General features: G+C 34.1%; 1 protein-coding gene across 1 annotated transcript; it reads right to left on the reverse strand.

The window, feature by feature from the left end:
* On the reverse strand, positions 1-18517 carry LOC126774886 (protein Wnt-11-like). The gene is made up of 9 exons (XM_050496541.1): positions 18508-18517; positions 18148-18205; positions 10024-10043; positions 8247-8480; positions 2928-3138; positions 2234-2509; positions 1780-1945; positions 1283-1557; positions 1-975 (listed from the first exon to the last, which is right to left on the reverse strand). Exons 1-9 carry the CDS (start codon positions 18515-18517, stop codon positions 798-800), a joined length of 1428 nt encoding a protein of 475 aa, XP_050352498.1. The 3' UTR covers positions 1-797.
* Positions 18518-19252: the final 735 nt, after the last annotated feature.

Below are 19252 nucleotides of genomic sequence, written 5' to 3' on the forward strand. Positions count from 1 at the left end.
TCCCTGGGGGACCCCAGCATTCACTACATAGAATTGTGAAGCGCAACCATCTACTAAAACACGAAGGCTACGCTTGTGTAGGAAGCTGGCAATCCAGGTGCATAGCTGAGCAGGCAGACCATATGCCGGTAGCTTGGATGGAAGAAAATTCGTAAAAGTATTAATTATTTGAATATAATCCTAGAAATCTTATGAATTCTAATTATCAAATATCATAAATAATTGCCTTTTTTAAGAATATTGTCTGGAAATTTAACGATACCTATATGTAGTACAAAAAAAATTTCCATACGATACGATAAAAAATAGGGACCAAATGAGGTTTTCACACTGACCTCTAGAGTACACGTAGAATTACTACTTTAAATAACCCACTGAAGGTTGCTTTTTTGTTTTACTAGAAGTGGCCTGTTTTAAGATTAATATTAATAAAACGACCTATATTGTCGTCGCTGCACTTGAAGTACCAGTGAGAGAACTATGATTAAATTATATTATCGACATCGTTGTTTCGTACGAAATTCAGATTATGTTTGTCGTGGAATGTCCGAAAATCAGTACAAAATACCTAATTAAAACGCACATTAAAGTCTCGTGAGACTGGTACTACATACCTAATCAGAAACGATTACTACGTCAGTTGAGATGGACAAGTCGATTACCAGCATTGATCCTTTGACGACTACGGCTGTGTGCGTACACGGGAACAGGTATTATTCTGCACGAGAGGGAAAGTGCGGCAGTGGTGGAGGAGAGGGAGGAGGTGAGTGTACATGAAGCTACACGATTGCGCCAGATCAGTTACAGTAGTGCTCCTCGGTGGTGACGCGACAGAGCTGGCAGTCGACGCGACAGCACCAGTGGTAGCGACAGCGGCAGCGCTCGAGGCGCGCCGAGCGCAGCGCGCGCCGCCCGCGCCCGCAGCACAGCCGCGCGCACCCGCCCGCGCCCGCGCCCGCGCTCGCGTTGCACTTGCTGCCGGCAGGTCCGTTGCATAGGTACCGATAGAGCTTTCGATCGCGTATACATATCATTATAATTCAAATGTTGTCGTTATATTGAGTCGAGAGTTTCCCTTAGAGATTTAAATGAACGATATGATAATCGTAACGCATCGAAAGCGATCGGTGTCGAAATTGAAAACGAATTATACCCGACATAACTAGGTGAGCTTGTATCTATAACGTTGAATATTACGTTATTAAAATATCGGTTTACGAATCTGATATTCTCGTAAAGATTATCGTTTTCAAAGATAGGACAACGATGGAGCTAATCTTACCGTCCGTGCGTGCCGAGCGAGCCGGCCGCGGCGTCGGGCTCGCAGTAGTCGGGGCTGGGCGTGACGTAGCGCAGGCGGACGCGCGCGCGGCGCAGCGGGCGGTGCGGGCGGCGCGGCGCGGGGTGCGCGGGCAGGGCGGTCGCGCGCGCCGCTTCCCGAGCCAAGGCGCCGCCCGCACGCGCGAGCGCGCCCAGTGCCCGCCAGCACGTGCGCACCGAGCACGAGCCCGACACCCCGTGACACGTGCACTTCGTGCGCATGCCCTGCGACACGGCCTGGTGAGACACAGAGAGAATAAAGTTTACATATGTTTGTATTATTATCACTAAAAGTCTTTAGTCTTATTTATTTATCAATTTATTATATACGTGTTAATTATGACAGAGTTATCCGGCGTAGACCTTACTCATACCCTACTTTACTGTTTTGATATATTCCTAACAATTTTAACATAAGCAAGTAGTTGATTTTTATTTAAGACACATATCGGAAAATACCTTTCTCCCGAAGCGATTGTTGATAAGGTTGGCGGAGGCGATGAGTGGTCGCAGGTGTTGGAGACGCGTATGCAGATCAACTTGCGGGTCGAAGCGGGGGTCATCTGCTGCCATGCGGTATTCAATATTTCGATGTTGATATTCTTTATCTTCGTCGTAATCGTATCTGAGAGTGTGACGATACCAAAACGTAAATTATCAGACTGCTTTAACCCTTAATGAATGGATAATTCATTATAACTCGTTAACTGCATAGTTTCGGGTTTAACGATATTAAGGAAGTATAAAATATTATAAAAAAGATATATTAATCGAATTAATCAATCCATTGCTTTTTAATCTCTAAAACTACTGAGCCGAATATACTAACGTATTATGTATACGTATATTGAATTATAAAAATATATATTGAATTCATATATTATAGATTTTAAATGTGATAATTATAAGTTACAAATACCTAGATCTGAATCTTTTTCTCGTAGGTCGACCTCGTCGGGGAGAGCGAGGCAAACGTTTGCGTCCACGCCGGCCCTTTTTTCTCGGAGCTGTGCTAGTATTCGCAGGAGCAGGCTGGTCGTCGACGAGGATCACAACAGGTGGAACCGTGGTCGGTTCCATAGTAGTAGTTATTCTTCCCGTAGTCGTTGTTTCGAATTCCATAATTTCATCTTCTAATCGTCCGTCTCGAACATCTATTTCGTGGGCGTCCAGAAACTGTTTGGCAAATCTGATAAAAACGTGAATTTTCAAAACGAATTATTTTTTAGAGAATATGGGTACAATGTTTACTGTCAAGATCAAGATCCATATCATGTAGATGTTTAAATTGCGAACATGACTGATATAAAATACATAATAGGTTACTATTTCTGGCCCTATTTCTATAGTGGTCATTGCCACAAATTCAAAAACAACAAAACCGCAAATAATAATAATTACTAATAAAAGTGATTACTGACACAAATCATAGTTAATCAACCCCCACCCTCTCTGGTGTTTACTTAATACTTGAACAGTCCCTTACTGTTAACTGGTCGACTGGTAATCATTAAATTATGGCTAATTCCTACATCCGTTGCATAATTTTTTATACAAATACAAAAGCGTGGCTAATATGTTTTAGGCGTAAAAAGATTAGCTGTTACCTCTCAGACCATTGCAAGTTATCTCCACAACCTCCCCATTTAAAGCGCGCGTGCGGTTCGGGAGGCACGGCTTGGCGTGGAGGTCGCGGAGGGGCGCGGGGCGGAGCCGCGCACGAGCACGCCGCTAGCGCACCGGCAGCGCAAGCTCGCGCCACTGACCACGCAAGTGCGGCCGCTGACATCGCGTACACGTACGCTTGTTCGCGAGTACCTTATCATCCATATATAATGTGATAAGTAAATTAAAAAAAAAAATAGGTATGTTCTCCGTAGCGAATTTTTTTTTTACATTGATAGATGAACACTTTTACTGCCATCTACCCGAATTTCGAGTCGAAACGTATTTCATCTGTACGCCTCACGACTCAGTTCCGAATCGTAACTATACGTAGCTGTAGCTATGGGTGACATTACGCTTTCCCGAGCGCTTGCTCATCGAGCGACAAGCTTATAGGACTGATAAACTAACTATACATGTTTTTCTTTTTATTTCGTTCGCATATCTGGATACAATGACTTGTTTGGTTGCAAATAATTAAATTATTTGTAGATTTTTTATTTTGAAAACTAAGTATGTCGTATTTTTTACGAGTGTTATAAAATTGACCTAACATTAAAATAATATTAGTTTATTGTGTTTTATGTTTGTTCAGCATTGTGAATTAAGGAAGTAAAAGAGGAACACAAACAGACGATCCTGTGCTATCCTGGTAAAAACTGGCAAAACTATAATGCATGTGTATACGAAATTAGCATTGAGTTTTTTTTACTGTGTATAATTTATTGACATCAGCAAAATCCAATTATACATATAAATCAAATTTTAATGGGCTTTGGGTTAGGATACCTGGTGCCCCACTCATTAGTTTTTCTTGGACCAAATTTCACAACACCTTTTTTTTTCAAAATTAATAGGTACCTTCTCTTTATTGCTTCTGCTTAGACGAGCTAGCCAGTGTAGTTACCGACCCAAGCGATATAACATATTATGGTTGACTGCGAATAACAATTTTAAAAAATATTTACATTTTTTACAGTATCCAATGTCTGTCACGGAAGTTACCAATTACTTTCAACCCCTCAGGTGGCTCATTCACCTTCTCACTTTCTTGTTGCGGAAATTCAAATAAAATAGTTGGCAATTTTTATATATATATAAACAGTTTCTGATATATATATATATATATATATATATATATATATATATATATATATACATATCAGAAACTGTTTGCAATTTTTCCAATAGTTACTGACAATTACACATTAAATGACTATTGTAGGTCATTGAAGAAAATTACAGATACTTTTGTAACCAACTCGTTTTAAGCCCCGTTTAGAACACGCAATTTTTTTTTCGAATCAATAATATGTTGGTATACATTAAGCAATCGGATCTCACACAAAAAGATGGGTGACATATTGTTAACGTAGGTACTTATTGATTATAGCAATTATTCCAAATATATAAAATGTATCATAGTAATATCTTCTCTCAATAATCTACTGATTAATGTCTCTTTTATTTAAAGCAATGCTTTTAATTAAATAATCATGTAAAATAATAGTGATCGAGAGTTTTTATGCAGTAAACTGACAAACAATTTATATAGAAAATCATTAAAATTCATTTTCTTGATTTTGACCGATATAAAATATCCACTGCTTAAATCTCAACTTCAATATTAAACGAATATACACATTCATTGTTCTGCATATTTGAACGAGAGAGAATCAAAAATATGACTCGTGACAGAAGTATTAAATAGACAGTCAACATTCCCCGTGATCAATAGAGCAATCACAAAATGTAAGTAGGAAATTACTTGCTAAGCTTGTCCATGCTTCGTGCAATCTAATAATCATAGTTAATTTAAATCTGGGTCACCATAAATGTATGTATTAAACGTTGAGTTTATCTTTGGATCACTCAAGGTAAGGCTAATTTTATACGTTGCACATATATGGAAAAATAATATTAAGTAGTAGATATAATAGTAGGTATAACTGTTATTGGTATTAATTTAGCCTTTATAAATTTGAATTTATTTTAATTGCACACTTTGAATATTTAAGTTGACATCTTAATAATGCGTTTGTGGATATGTAATGTTAATTAGAAGCAATTTTGTAATATAATCTTGATAGCGCCCGCACGTTCATAGTAGACAATGGCGACGGACGTGCTTATCGGTACAGATCGCTAGATAGCGCGTCAGTGCACATCACTGTTATCGCTGAATCCCCTGGACCTCTCCCGTCCAGTACGTTTGATTCATGCGTGTAATTAAATCTTTTGTCCGTTCCACTGTACCGTAACCCTAAGCCGATATCGTAGTAAGCCTCATCGATCCTTTTTCATTTACCGAACCTAAGATAACTTACAACAAATCCCGATGTCGGTAATGATTTCCCAAGTGATATATCTCTTTGATTTGTAGTTAGCCTAGTACTTAGATAAAAAAAAATTTGTATCACAGTCTTATAATAATATTGAAAAAATAATTTATTGCTTCTCTAATAAATAATTAAAATATATAGTAGGTCACGCCATCTTTGTAAAATGTATATAAATCGATAAAGTTTAACTAATTATTTAAAAATATGTAGACGATAAATAAAAGATTAATACAGTAAGCATACTTGCTGCGGGGCATATTAAGCTCATGTTAGTCTGTAAATAAAATAACTGGTTATTTCAGCTCTTATGTATCTTCTTATATATAATGCTAAGCTTACGAAGCGCGATCCATGAAAATTATCGATACCATGCTAAAATGTTATTCTTTAATATTGTTATTCTTTACGAACGAATTCCTACGTTAAACTTATTGTGCAGATACTACCTATAATATTTCGTTATACTAAATACAGCAAATACCTAAAAATTTAAGTTCAGACGTCTAGAGTCTAAACGTCTAGATTAATTTTCAATAATAGTACAATGAAATGCAAATACCGTTCGTCTTTTGTAAAGAAGAAATTGGTAAAGCTTTCCCAACCTTCAAAATTTCTACTACATTTTCCTCAAATATACGAGTACTCATAAAAGGAGATGATATTATTGTACCCGGACATTAAGATGGCTAGCGGCGGTCTGGTTGTACAATGTACTCTATGATAACATCTAGGATACTTTTAAAGTTCGCACGGCAAACGAAAAATACACTCAAAAGTTAAGTCTTTAAATTTAGCAAAATTTTTGCTAAATTTGAAAACCTGCCATAAAATTTTAACTTTTATTTTATTCTTTTTAAACGACACTTCGTTATGGAATCATCTTCTCATCTTGTATATACTATATTTAAAACATTACTTTATAGTATGTACATATATGTATAATGCTTATATGTACATACTATATTAATATACATATATATACTTATACAGTATTAAAAGGATATAATATATGTACCTACTATTGAGTTCATTGTACACTTTTTTCTTGTTTTTATTTAGTTAAGTTTACTCCTATACCTAATAGGTCCTTGTGCAACAAAGAGATTTACACCAACAAAATTGTTTTACTTCGTTTTGTTTTGTATTTTAATATACTTGATGCTATTTCTACAATACCCACTCCATATTTCTTAAATCAAGTCAGGTAAGTCAAAACTTCTCAACAATCGTTTTTTACGATTTTGTTTTAATGTTTTGATTGCGAATTGATTAAGTAGCTTTCGTGCTGGTCTGTCTGGTGCATTGCATTATTTCTTCAAAATTGCACACTATTTATTTTACGTGAAACGTTAAAAATTCTGTGATTGATTAATATGTTGTTCAAATATATGTGTACCTTTACTCCATGCTATTATCATATCTCAAAATATATATCTTAAAATAGAGATTTGTAATAGTTAATAAAAATTAAAATAAAAGAATTGAAAATTTAGTTATTTTACTAACTTCCTAAATGTTTATTTCTTTAAGGTTAATTGTCTTGCAAAAGTTTTAATTAAATTTATCAAACAACGAGAACTCGAAATATTAGAAACATGTTTGTTTGTGAGCGACAACGTTAACTGTCAATTAATTTTCCAAAGTGGCTAGACGTCCTCAGTCGCTAGTGGCGACCAACTAATGTTACGTATTCTGTACGTACTAGTAGTATATACGAGTACATAGGCGAACGTGAGGCGAACATCCGGTGCAATCGCTGCCAACGACACGAAGTCGTAGAACATGCTGAAAGTAGAAAAACATCGTCCATTGTTCCCTATTCCTAAGTTTCATATTGTTAGTTTTTTAAAAATAATTTTGCTTTTGTATAGAATATATTTGTCGTATTGCGTAATGCATCGTCATATCGTTTAGAAACCGGAAAACACTAATTATAGTTTGTGTGTTTATCATTTTGCTGTTGCCACGCAATATATAGCTACAGCAGTAATTTAAAAAAAAGGATCAATAGTAGGACACGGAAGCGATATTATTTATAGTAAATATTCGTCAAAGTACAATAAATAGCTAAGCCAATTTTGTCCTTAATAATCGTATAAATAAGAGTTTGGAAACTTGAAATGCTTTTCGCGTGCTGTTCGAAAAAGCGTAGACAAGTAACTTTATTGGCGAGTGTACGCAGCAGTGATGTCACGATATATTTTATTGTATTACGGAGACAGTGAGCAGGTTTCGTGCCAGGATAATATCAGGTAATGATCACGTGATATTTTCAACATTGTTGTTTATAAGCTGACACGATTTAGTAGTAATAGTTTGTTTTGTTACATCGTATTAATCCGACTTTAGTATTATTATATTTATTTTACATGAAAAATAAAGATCTAAAATAAAATTATAGAACAATGAACACTCTGGGTTCAGGTTAATTCTATTTAAATATATGCAAAACAATGGAATTGCTCAAAAATTAATTGTCCGAAAAGTGATAAATAAATGTGAACGTTTCGTATAAATACAGAGCTCCGAGTGCGGAACGAGGCAACGGCTGAAAAGAAAGGGCGCTGTCGTTACGCTGGCCGCTCCCGCACAATACCATGCCGCTGATTTAAAAGACTCTGCAAACTTGCCTTCTCTTATCTCTCATTATTGTCGGAAGTTCTTTTAGTCCTCCTAGACAGAACGGAATCCGTTCGTACACTGGACTTTTGAAGAAACTTAAATGAAATGGAATTGATAAAGATTAAATGAATGGACATTGAACCACCTTTAAAAATTTGATTGCTAATACTTAAACTTACATTGGATGAGTAGCATTGTAACTAATAACAGAATTGATGAATTCAATTTTTTTTTGTTTCCTGTATAATTAGTTATATAACATTATTAGTAGAAGTGATAAATCGATGTTGAACTGACCTGTAAGCAAATCAGGCGTATATCTTGGAGCGAGCTCAATGGATGAACAATTCCATCGCTCACCGGCGTGCGCGGCGAGGCAAGCTGCACGGGCGAGCCGCGCCGCAGCCGCTACGTGCGGCATAGCTGCTGGTTGGCGCCGACACACACGCGTTTGACCACTCCACAGCACTCCGTTGCGCCGTGCTTCGTAGCAATCGTTTTCCGTCCAGTTGCCTTCGCTTTCATGAAGCGCTCTAGAATTTATTTTAAAATATCTATATTTTCTTTTATCTTAAAGTATTAATAGAATATGGAATATAACATTTCTTTATGAAAAAAATACTATTTTAATTGACTTCCTTATATTTATTTAAGAGAAATCAAGTCTGGGTTTTTGCTTAAATAATTGATTATTAATCAAAGCGCGTTACTGTATAATAATTACGTTTTATATATTATACTACTATAGCAAAATAATGTCGGTAACTATAAATAAGTAATGCAGTGTTTATTAAGATTATTTATTTATTCCTAAAATTTACAATTATTTACAGATATAGGTATGTATTAATTTGTAATTAGTTACATATATATATTCATTAAATATCCATTCATACATCATTCTATTATCATATCATTATATTAGTTTTTATAAGCTATTAACCAATAACTAAACGGACAACTATTATACATATATGTACTAACTATATACTACAATTTATGTATAAAGTAAAGACGTTTAACTTTATTTGCAACGCTTATTTTCATCTTCTATTTTTGAGCTTTGCTGATCATCCGGGCGGCGGGCGGACTCTGGCTGAGATCCACGTTGGAATGCTTCACACATTTCGTACAAGTAATTAGGCAGAAAGTCATTTGCTTCACCTTCTCTTCGACGGAGCAAGCTGTATGCCTCCCGCAATGTAGGTTTTGATGTCAGACGTAATTCTAGTTCAACAGCAGAAGGAAAATGCGCTGCTAAAGAATATATTATTTCCAAATCAGAGGGAGGGGGACTTAAATGTTTGTAATTTGATACTTTATACAAGAAATATTCTGACATGCTCATACGTGATTTTTTCTCGTCATATTTTCCCAACTTCATATCGTAAAGAATAGATTTCTGTCTCTCCGAACCCCAAAACTCTTGTTCGAAGGCGTCATAAAAATCATCTACATCTTTAAATTCACTTTTAAAACAGCGTGCCCACATTAGTGGAAGTCCATCAAGGCATGAAACTAGAAATGGAAGCTGTTTTTCTGTCGTTATGTTCAATTCAGAAATGTAATATTTTACATTTTCCAAAAAGTCCATTGGGTGAGTATGTCCACTATCATCAAAGTGAGGTCTTTTGTTCAAAGACGCTATAATCCAGTCGTTTATATTTTCCATAGATACTTGTGCTGTGCACTTACGTTCATTGTCATTTTTCTCATCGTCGATTTCAACAATTTTAGGACGAGTTGATGATATCTTGTGATCGGATTTACCTAAATTTGGAAGAGACATGTGACTTCGTAGTCTAGAAGAAGGCATATCTTGACAGATATTCTCCTGACTTTGTGAAAACCTTACACCGAATCCTAATGTTGTTGGCTTGTATATGGAGCTTCCGTATAGCGCTGAATCAACACTTTTCTTGCGTTCCTTGTTTAATTTTTCTTTACTAACTGATGTCGATATTTTGTCTACCATCTCTGACAAACTTGAAACTGAAGTTCTTATCTGTCGCAAATCAACAAATAAACTCATAATATAAGTTTGTAGACATTAATGAAAATATTCTACCGCCACATATAAATCGTATAACCTTCCTGCAACAAAAATAGTATTTATTAATTTAACAATATTTAAACTGAAACTGTTTAGCTTTAGTCCCATTTAATAAAAAAAAACTACATGCATATAACGGTACACTTCATAAGAATAGAAAAAATAAATACAAAAATTGTATTAAAATAAACTTACAAAAAAGAATTTAAAGTCGGATTTTTGAAGTTACATTCAGTAGCAACGATAGACCGAAGAAATAAAGTGAAGCAACAACTTCGCTATTGCGTGCGTAGCTAGCTCGTAGACTTCTGAGTCAAGAGAGCTTACGTGCGGCTGTGGCAGACGGGCAAATGGTACTACCTACCTTCGCCCTCCGTTTTGTGAGGGATGCCATGGTTGTACTCGTGACTTTTTATAAACGATTGTTTTACAATAACTGGGTTAACGTCGACTGTATATTAAGTTTCGTCGATGTCGAGCCTGCCAAGGACGCTCATTACTGATGACTTCGTATAACGAGGGTTACGCTCATCATATGTACCTGACTACTTGAAGCAACTTGCTTTGTATGAATTTGGCAATATTTTTACGGTTTAATATAACACATTATATTTAAAAAATATATTATTTTTATGTAGGTATATTATATTATTATACATATCATATATGTATTTTAATAATAACATTTATCACCTCCTGTAAAATTTTTGACAGTGTCTAAAATTACATTTTTAAACGACTACATTATATTAAAAAGAATAACTCTTTCACTTAGGATTATACAAGTACTTATGGTTAATACTATAAAATGAATAGTATTATAAAAATAGAGAGTAGCTACTAACATTTATTAAAAAAATATATTTATAGTTATCGCAATTCACTTAAAAGTTCCACTATTATTAATTACCCTATTTCGCTTAGGAAACTGATATCCGGTTCGGAATGCCTAGGGGGATTTAGGGGAGAGTGCACGCGACGTCATGGGTGACGCGTGGTGGTGCGCGAGTCGGGTTACCTCATCGACTCTACATTTAGCTACGACGTGAACATCGTGCACTGCAGCCGATGCATGTAAATCGACGTAAAAGCTATTAACTTTAGACATGAAATCAAATCGCAAAATTACCATAGCATCCGTAGCCGAGTCTCTATTATAGTTAATTCATGTGGAATGCGATTGTTCGGCGCTGGACCCAGCATCGTACATTATCGCATTCGTCACGCCGCGCACGTGCAAGCACAATCTAATAAAATAATTCCCGTATCGAATTTTACGCGTCTATCTCGATCTAGTAGACAAAAAGCATCGCAACGGGCAAAAGGGTCCGCTTTGTCATAACTGGTTGCGGTACACAAAAGAATACTGTGATCTTTTTGACCAAGCTGCTTTGTATTATGATGTAGATATTTTAAAAATAGGTTACAGTTTTATTTTACAATGTGCAACTAAAAGCTTCGTGAATACGAATTTATAAAAGATAGCTTTATCAAAGAAGACAAGGGCTTGCAATTTTTGGTCGGTAAATGTACGCTGATTTTTGCATCAAACTGCCGGGTAATAAAAACGCTGATTTCGCAGCTGTGGCGAAAATAGCTATCTAAAACCCTCCGGTAGAAAAAACAGTTTACAGGCACACAAACAGCTGACGCTGATGCAACGGTGCGTCGCTGATTCAACTTTAATGATGATTAAATGCTGTATGATAGTCGCGACGTTCGTGTACCGCGACTTTAGAAAGTCTGTCCAATGAGGGAACTAAATTATACGTTTGCCGTAATAAACGATGTTAAATAGTTTACTGAAACTTAGCTATTATGTAGAGCTTATAAAATTGAAAGTTACCAGCAAATTACATAATTATTATTTATTAATTTATTTTACCAGAGAGCGACCAAACTAATACCTACGTATCCATATTCGTAATAACACAATAATAACGTAAGCGCGGCAATCAATATTACAGTTATAATATATCGCACATTTTATCTGAAACAGTTTGGTACACAAATTAATGTGAGTTTTTTACTATTTCGCATATGTTGTTATAATTTTTTTCACACGATATAACCATATAAAACGCTAGCTAGATTTATTTGTGTTTTATAATTAATCTCGGCGGTAAAGATCATCGTGACGAGAGCTACATATATCGGATCAAATTCCGCCGCATAAATTTTTCCTAAGAGGAGAGCCGTTACGGAGCAATAAGGTATGTAACCTTATTGCTCCGTAACTTATGGCCGTCGACCACACTCGTAAGAAAAACGAAAAGATAGTTTTTAAAGGCTTATGTACAATTCATAGAAGGTTATATATGACATTTTTCATCTTTACATATATATATTATTATTATTTACTATCTAAACTATTTTGTAAACTTGTAAATACAGATGTAATTACAATATGAAATTGATGATTCATTTCCGAAACCCCTATACTCTCATTGCGTCCTTTCGTAGTAAGTTGACTAAGCAATTATTTATATTACCCAAAGAAATCTTAATTTGTTACAATCAGCGACAAGGGTCCACGGTCTGACTCCCGCCGTGTCACAGCAAGCCTCCATGCTTCATTAAACTCAGGAACAATGATGCTTTAATTAGGAGCCATTCGATACACTCATTTCCAGTACATTATGATGTAATGACGGTTATTAATCGAGATCAACTACAATTTCAATTAAGCGGATGAGGATTTACATCACTAGCAGCTAACGAAGCTGAAATCCGTAGTAAATTTAATTATGCATAGGTTTCACGTTTTCTGAGTGCTGTTACATTTGTAAATTACATTATTAATATTTCTGGTTACATACATAACACATGTGTTCCTAATGCATTCAAAAAACAATTCATAAGAGTTTGGAGTCTATCACAATAAAAAGTTAAATTATTCGTAGCACGTGTAAGCATTACCAATTTCAATGTGGGAAATGCCCATTGAGAAGTAACCTGGAATAATTGAAATAAATGTATGGATTACTCAACAAATTGTTCAATACAACAGCGATTTGTCTAAGTCGTCGTGTTGAAGTGTACAATTGTTGTATTTTATTGTTACAAATGTGACACGTAGCTTAAATAAAACAGGATTTTAGAAACCTTAAGTACGAAGCTCGAAACATCGTCTAAAATTATTTTATAAATATTTAATAAAAATATGAAATAAATATCAAGTTGTAGGCAAAAAGCAAAGCGTTTAATAATATTTGTATGTTTCACAAGAGTAACCTACCTCCTGTGAAGGTTTGCAAAAGGGCACACAAAGGGTCGAGGGAGAGTCAACGTGCCTTATCTTTAAATTGAATTTTATTAGAGCCGTCAGCGTTTTCTAAAATGTTTTTGTCTAATTTAAAAATACTGGTAACGTAATACAAAATGTAAATCATGTTTATTTTAATAATTATAATTACGAAACTCGAAGCTCGAGTCTAACACTAGTAAAGAGAATTACTGATTTCACAATACCAAGGAATTACATACAAGGTTTATATTATTATTATTATAATTTTGTTTATAGTAGGTGTCTTTTATATATCAATATATGAAAATGTGTTTTATACATATGATATATAAAAGACATGAATGAAGTGTTCCTTTTACAGATTTTATTTCGAGTAAATTATTCATACACAATGCTCTATGTTATAAATTCAATTCAATTAAAAATTGTATAAATGTAATATAGTTTTAGATTAGTGCAATTTTTATAATAAACTGAACCCGTCCTGACTTCGCACGGGCCTACATAAAATGACTATATTGAAGGATAAACATACAAAAAGTAGTTATTTTTGTGAAACTTACCAGGGCGTACATTGAGGAACTCATCAATCTCAAACACAATCGAATCAATGGTTTAGGAACGCATAGAAGGCAAACATACAAACATTCATTTTTATTTATATAGAAGATAGATAAATACTTTCTGAAAACTTTTTCCGATATTAATACATAATGGTTTAAATTAAATTGCTTTGGAGTACAATTTCTGGTTGAATAATCAAATAAATAAGAAAGTCAAAATAAAAAAGTTCTATTATGTGAAAAATAACGCTATCGAATTTTTATTAAGTTTATTTATGAAGTACAAAAATGTTTGAATTATTTCTTAAGCTTTTTTTTTTTAAATATAGTGTAATTCATATTTTTTTAATTGCCTGAATAAGTAATTCTTATAACTACGTCGTTTTTTTGTGTATTGGATTCAAAAAATTAATATTTATCGTATTTTAAAGTCCCTTTCATTCTTTTATCATAAATTCTTTTCTATTTAGCTGTAAAGATTCCTATCTTAATATTTATAAAATAAATCCTAGCGAGATACAATCTCTACGAAATATTAATACCTTTTACTAATACCTAAATATAAACACTTAAAGTAAAATGTACCTTTTGTATCTTAGCCGTGCGTACAGATAGGTACAAGACTTGAACTCTACATGTCGAATTTTTCATATTGTATTTGCTTTCGACAGAGATTGCCAACATTTTTTATAGCATATGTTATTAAAATGATATATGATAAAGATGCAAAGTAACTATAAGTATGCCACAGAATTAAAAAAAAGCTAAATGAAATGTATATTCCTTTCATCCAATAATTCAGGTATCCACATTTTTTATGTATAAGACTACTAATCTTATATGTATATTAAGAAAACTTTTTTATATTAAAGATAAAAGTTATATTTATTTATAAAATTTGTATGATGTTTATGCCTTATCTTAAGTTTTACATCTGAGTAATACAATTTATACAAAGATTTTTAAGTCTTTTCACCACTTAGGTGTTTTAAAAAAGACGTCTTTCGTCATAGTAAAAATCTAATTCAGCTGTTTAGTCATGAAAATCAATCAGACTTGTGAGACAGACTGGATTACTTTAGCATTTTAATATTAGAATGCGTGACGCGACTGTGCCTATGTCTCCGCGAAAAGTTATTGTCCGTGGGTATTCAATTTTCTTACTTAACTGTTAGAAAATTGTAATAATAAATATGACTTAAGTATTTTATACTAAAAATGATAACCTTGTTTATTGTCTACGACACTGTTGAAAAGTTGTTGTTTAAGAAAGATTCATAAAGATAAACATAATAAGCAAAATCTTAACTAAATATATTAAAATATTTTAACAAAATTGTTAGTCTTTATCGAGATACATAATTATAGACAATAATTGTTCATTTAATATAATAAGAATACTCCGATTTAACGTGCATAAATATTTTATTAATTCATTCATAATAAACAATTATTTATTATAATATTAACATTATTTACTGGTATTTATAATTTGGTAGGAAGGAAATGTTTCTTTTCCTAAAAAACATGTCATGTTAACAGCTTTAACTGTATATCGTTAAGGTACAAATATATTTGACTTATCGCCTTATTATTCATTGGTTAGTATTTTACATACTTTACAAAACAGTAAAAACAAGCATTACGAGCATATTACATTATCGTGCAATAAATATATTTCAAGTATCAGTTCACACTTACATTTTGCTTATCATTTCATCGTCAATTAACTAAATGAACGCTACATCAAAGTGGCCGTCGATACGGCCGAACGAAGCATCGGTGAGTAAGATAAAAGCCGAGCAATACGCCTTGCCGCGAGGATGTTGGTAATTTATGAATTTGTCAGGACAAAGTGAACATCGTCGGCGGCGAAAATAAAGAGCACCGCAGTGTGGATAAATTTGTGTCAGATCAAATGAAGCGAGCCCGGGACGATTTGTTGCACTTTCTCTCCGTTATATCTCTTCTCATTAACAAAATAAAACAAATTCGAATTTTAAACAAAAAAATAAGATGAGAATGAAGTGATCATTCGTTCAGAACGGCCCACGTGTCGGTATGCATAATAAAACCTTTTTATAGAAGGCGATTGCACTTCGATCGATTTAGGTACACATAGCTACACCTCGCAACTTAGGTCGTGGTATAGGTACCTAATTGTAAGTCACCCGGCACTTCGCAAAATTAACCCCTGGGAAGCCCTCCGCGTTCACTAACTAAGCTTGTATTTGGAGCTTATTCACCTTTTCACCGCTTATTTGCATAGTATAATTTATTTTGTAATACGTAAAATAAGTTATTTACCTACATGAACAATAAATCAAAAGTAATATGTATTTTGCTTTTAAGAACAAAAATTCCTACCTACAATAATATCTTACGGTAATCCAATACATTTTAGGCATTCTTGACATATTTCTTTGTTATAGAAAAATACAAATACTTCGGGTCCAAGGCAATAAAATAAATCGCTGAAGCAGATCGTATTTCACCTTCATCCGCAGGCATATCGCAAGACGGTAAGAAGCGAAAGTATGGGAAAATTCAATAAAAATCAGGATCGTAAAAACTAAGACGGTAGTCATATAAAAATATCTAAGAAGGCATTAAGAACCGTCCCCAAATAATAGGTCCCGCCAGATGCACGGGACGGCCGCTCAGAACAGTCACAGACAGCTCGAGCGAGAGAAATTATTTTTTTTTCGGTCTGTCACACACGGCCCTTGCTAACTAAGCGTAAACTAAGATCGCTATTCGCAAGGATACTCAACGAGATTCTTCATAAATCATAAATCGTTTTATTCAATAAGAGATACTATATAATTTAATCAAATACAAACATTTTATTTTACTAATACAAATACGTACTCTTATCGGAATCAATAAAATATATTTTTATTATAAATCATTCTTAGTCCATTTTATGTTATGTATTTCTTGCAAAGAGTATTCAAAGCTTAATCCGGCACGCTTTCTCATTACCGTCCCTTTAACCAATAATAAGATATATTATCACGTCTCGTTGCTTTTTATTTGGTTTTTGTATTTTAGTTGTATTATACAAAGTTCGAAATTAATTAAATTTTAAAGTAAGCAAACTTCACTACGTTGTTTCAGTGATTCAATTAACTTAATGTGCTCATTGTTGAAGTGTGTTCGTTGGTAGAGATCGCTTGCATAGGTATAGATGTAGTGCCTGACGGTAGTAGCATTTCAAATTAAATTAATGCAGATTACGCGTAAACGTACTCAACTAAGCTCATTTCCAATAGACTTTCTTCAATATTCACTACATTCCTAAATATTTTTATGACCATTAAAGAAAAATAAGCCGAGATGGCCCTGTGGTAAGAACGCGTGAATCTTAACCGATGATCGTGGGTTCAAACCAGGGCAAGCACCACTGAATTTTCATGTGCTTAATTTGTGATTATAATTCATCTCGTGCTTTACGGTGAAGGAAAACATCGTGAGGAAACCTGCATGTGTCTAATTTCACTGAAGTTCTACCACATGTGAATTCTACCAACCCGCATTGGAGCAGCGTGGTGGAATAAGCTCCAAACCTTCTCCTCAAAAAGAGGAGAGGAGGCCTTTAGCCCAGCAGTGGGACATTCACAGGCTGTTACGGTTACGGTAAAGAAAAATAGTTTAAGCCCGTTTCTCTATCTGTTTTTTTACAATTTATCGCTATTTTATTTTATATATATGTTTTGTGCTATATCATCATCACCTGAGGCTTAATAGTAATGGCCTGTGATTGTAACAAGCAGTGTTTAGCCTAATCAAGCAATTTGTTTCTAAGCCTTTTTGTGCCCTTGTCTAACTGACAACAAAGTTTTGAATATTGCACTCGTTAAGCTTTTTAACGCAACGTTAGGCTCGTCTACAACTAGTAAAGTTCGTATGTGTGTCGCGTTATCCATCGTTCATTCCCCAACTCTGATCTTGCGATCAACCAAACAAAAGGGAAATTTCATCTTTATTTTTAGTTAGTATCAAAAATAAATATGTTGGGCACTTATACCTAAAAATAAGTAATATCAGAGTTAGTGAAATCTCAATCTTATTAAATAGAGCAGTTTTATGCGTTTTTAAAGCAACTTAGAATGAAAATATCTGAGCAGACGAAAATAGCAAATATGTCGTCATTGTGTCCTACAAGAGTACAAAAACACACAAGCTTGTTGACTTTGCCAAAGGCTTAATTTGAAAGTACTTCTATCGATTGCGTTAAGTGACTTTTTAATTCTGTTTAGTCGTAATCATTGTGACTCTGGCGTTTTTTAAGAGCAAAATGGTATCGGCTGTTGAACTTGAGCTTCGTATCACGTCGTAGTAGGTATCCACATAAAATAGTAATAATATCTTTGGACTGAATTGCAACGCGCTAAGTTCAGGAGTATAGAATTTATAAATATATACTAATAGTAAATTCACAACAAACATTATTTATATAATATATTAGAAGTGATTTTGATTTAAGTATTAATTTTTTACTACAAAAAGAAAAGTGGGACAAATCGTAATAAATCTTTTCCAGCTTTTTCCGTACTTCTACGTGATGGAATGCGTTGTATTTAATTTCTTTTCTTTGTCAAAATGTATTCTGAGAGCTTTAATTAACTGAACTAATAACATTTAGAAATATAGCATAAAACTAATATATCCTCGTATATTGTTAGTTAGTACCATTTACCATTATGGTGTTTTAGCAAATTTATTTTAATTAATCTTTATGTAGGTACTTCTTATTAACGTTTAGGACACCGAAGATAAAGTAACATCGCAATATTTTCAAGAAGCTTTCTGTTGATAGTTGTTAATGGTAGAATAATTAAAAGTGATTTTCAGAAATCGCATACGACAATGCTCGCATTTCCAACGATATTTCCGGGTGTAATTTCGGGGTCGAATAATTGCGGGTTGCAACGGAACAACGCCGCTCATTAGTGCAATGTTCAATTAGGGAGTTGTGGACGTAGGGGCGTCGGGTTACCTCGTTTCCTATGCGTACACCGACGATCGTTTAGTTTCTGATTGAGTGACTAACAGTGAACCTTATACGAGTAGATATTGTATTATAAGCACCTACCATTTTTATTAGTAAAGTCCTTGTTTTATTATTTTACGTTAATACGTAATTAGTAGTGGTCTATTATTAAATATTAACGTGAAATAATAAAATAAGCTCTAAAGCTTATTTAACATACAAGTGGCACCGATTCATTTGTCATCATTGGTACTACTTAAAATTATTTCGGCTATTATTAGGGATGTGACGATGCAGATCATTGTATATGTGTACTGCCTGCCTATACAACTTTACATGGTTAAAATGTCAAAATGTGAGTTTTGCTCTATAAAAGAGCACAAGATGAATTTAGGTCACTTTGTATTTGGGTAAAGTCAAACATTTCTAGGGCAGTGAAAAGAG

Source organism: Nymphalis io, chromosome 2, assembly GCF_905147045.1.
Source record: "Nymphalis io chromosome 2, ilAglIoxx1.1, whole genome shotgun sequence".
NCBI classification, from domain to species: Eukaryota; Metazoa; Arthropoda; class Insecta; order Lepidoptera; family Nymphalidae; genus Nymphalis; species Nymphalis io.

Bases quoted from the DNA above. Each gene is read 5' to 3' on its own strand.
- LOC126774886 (XM_050496541.1), bottom strand. The intron at 10,044-18,147 runs GTGATACGAAGC...TTTTTGTTGCAG, and splicing joins ATGTGGATACCTACTACGAC to GAAGGTTATACGATTTATAT. The intron at 1,558-1,779 runs GTATTTTCCGAT...GTGTCTCACCAG, and splicing joins ACAATCGCTTCGGGAGAAAG to GCCGTGTCGCAGGGCATGCG.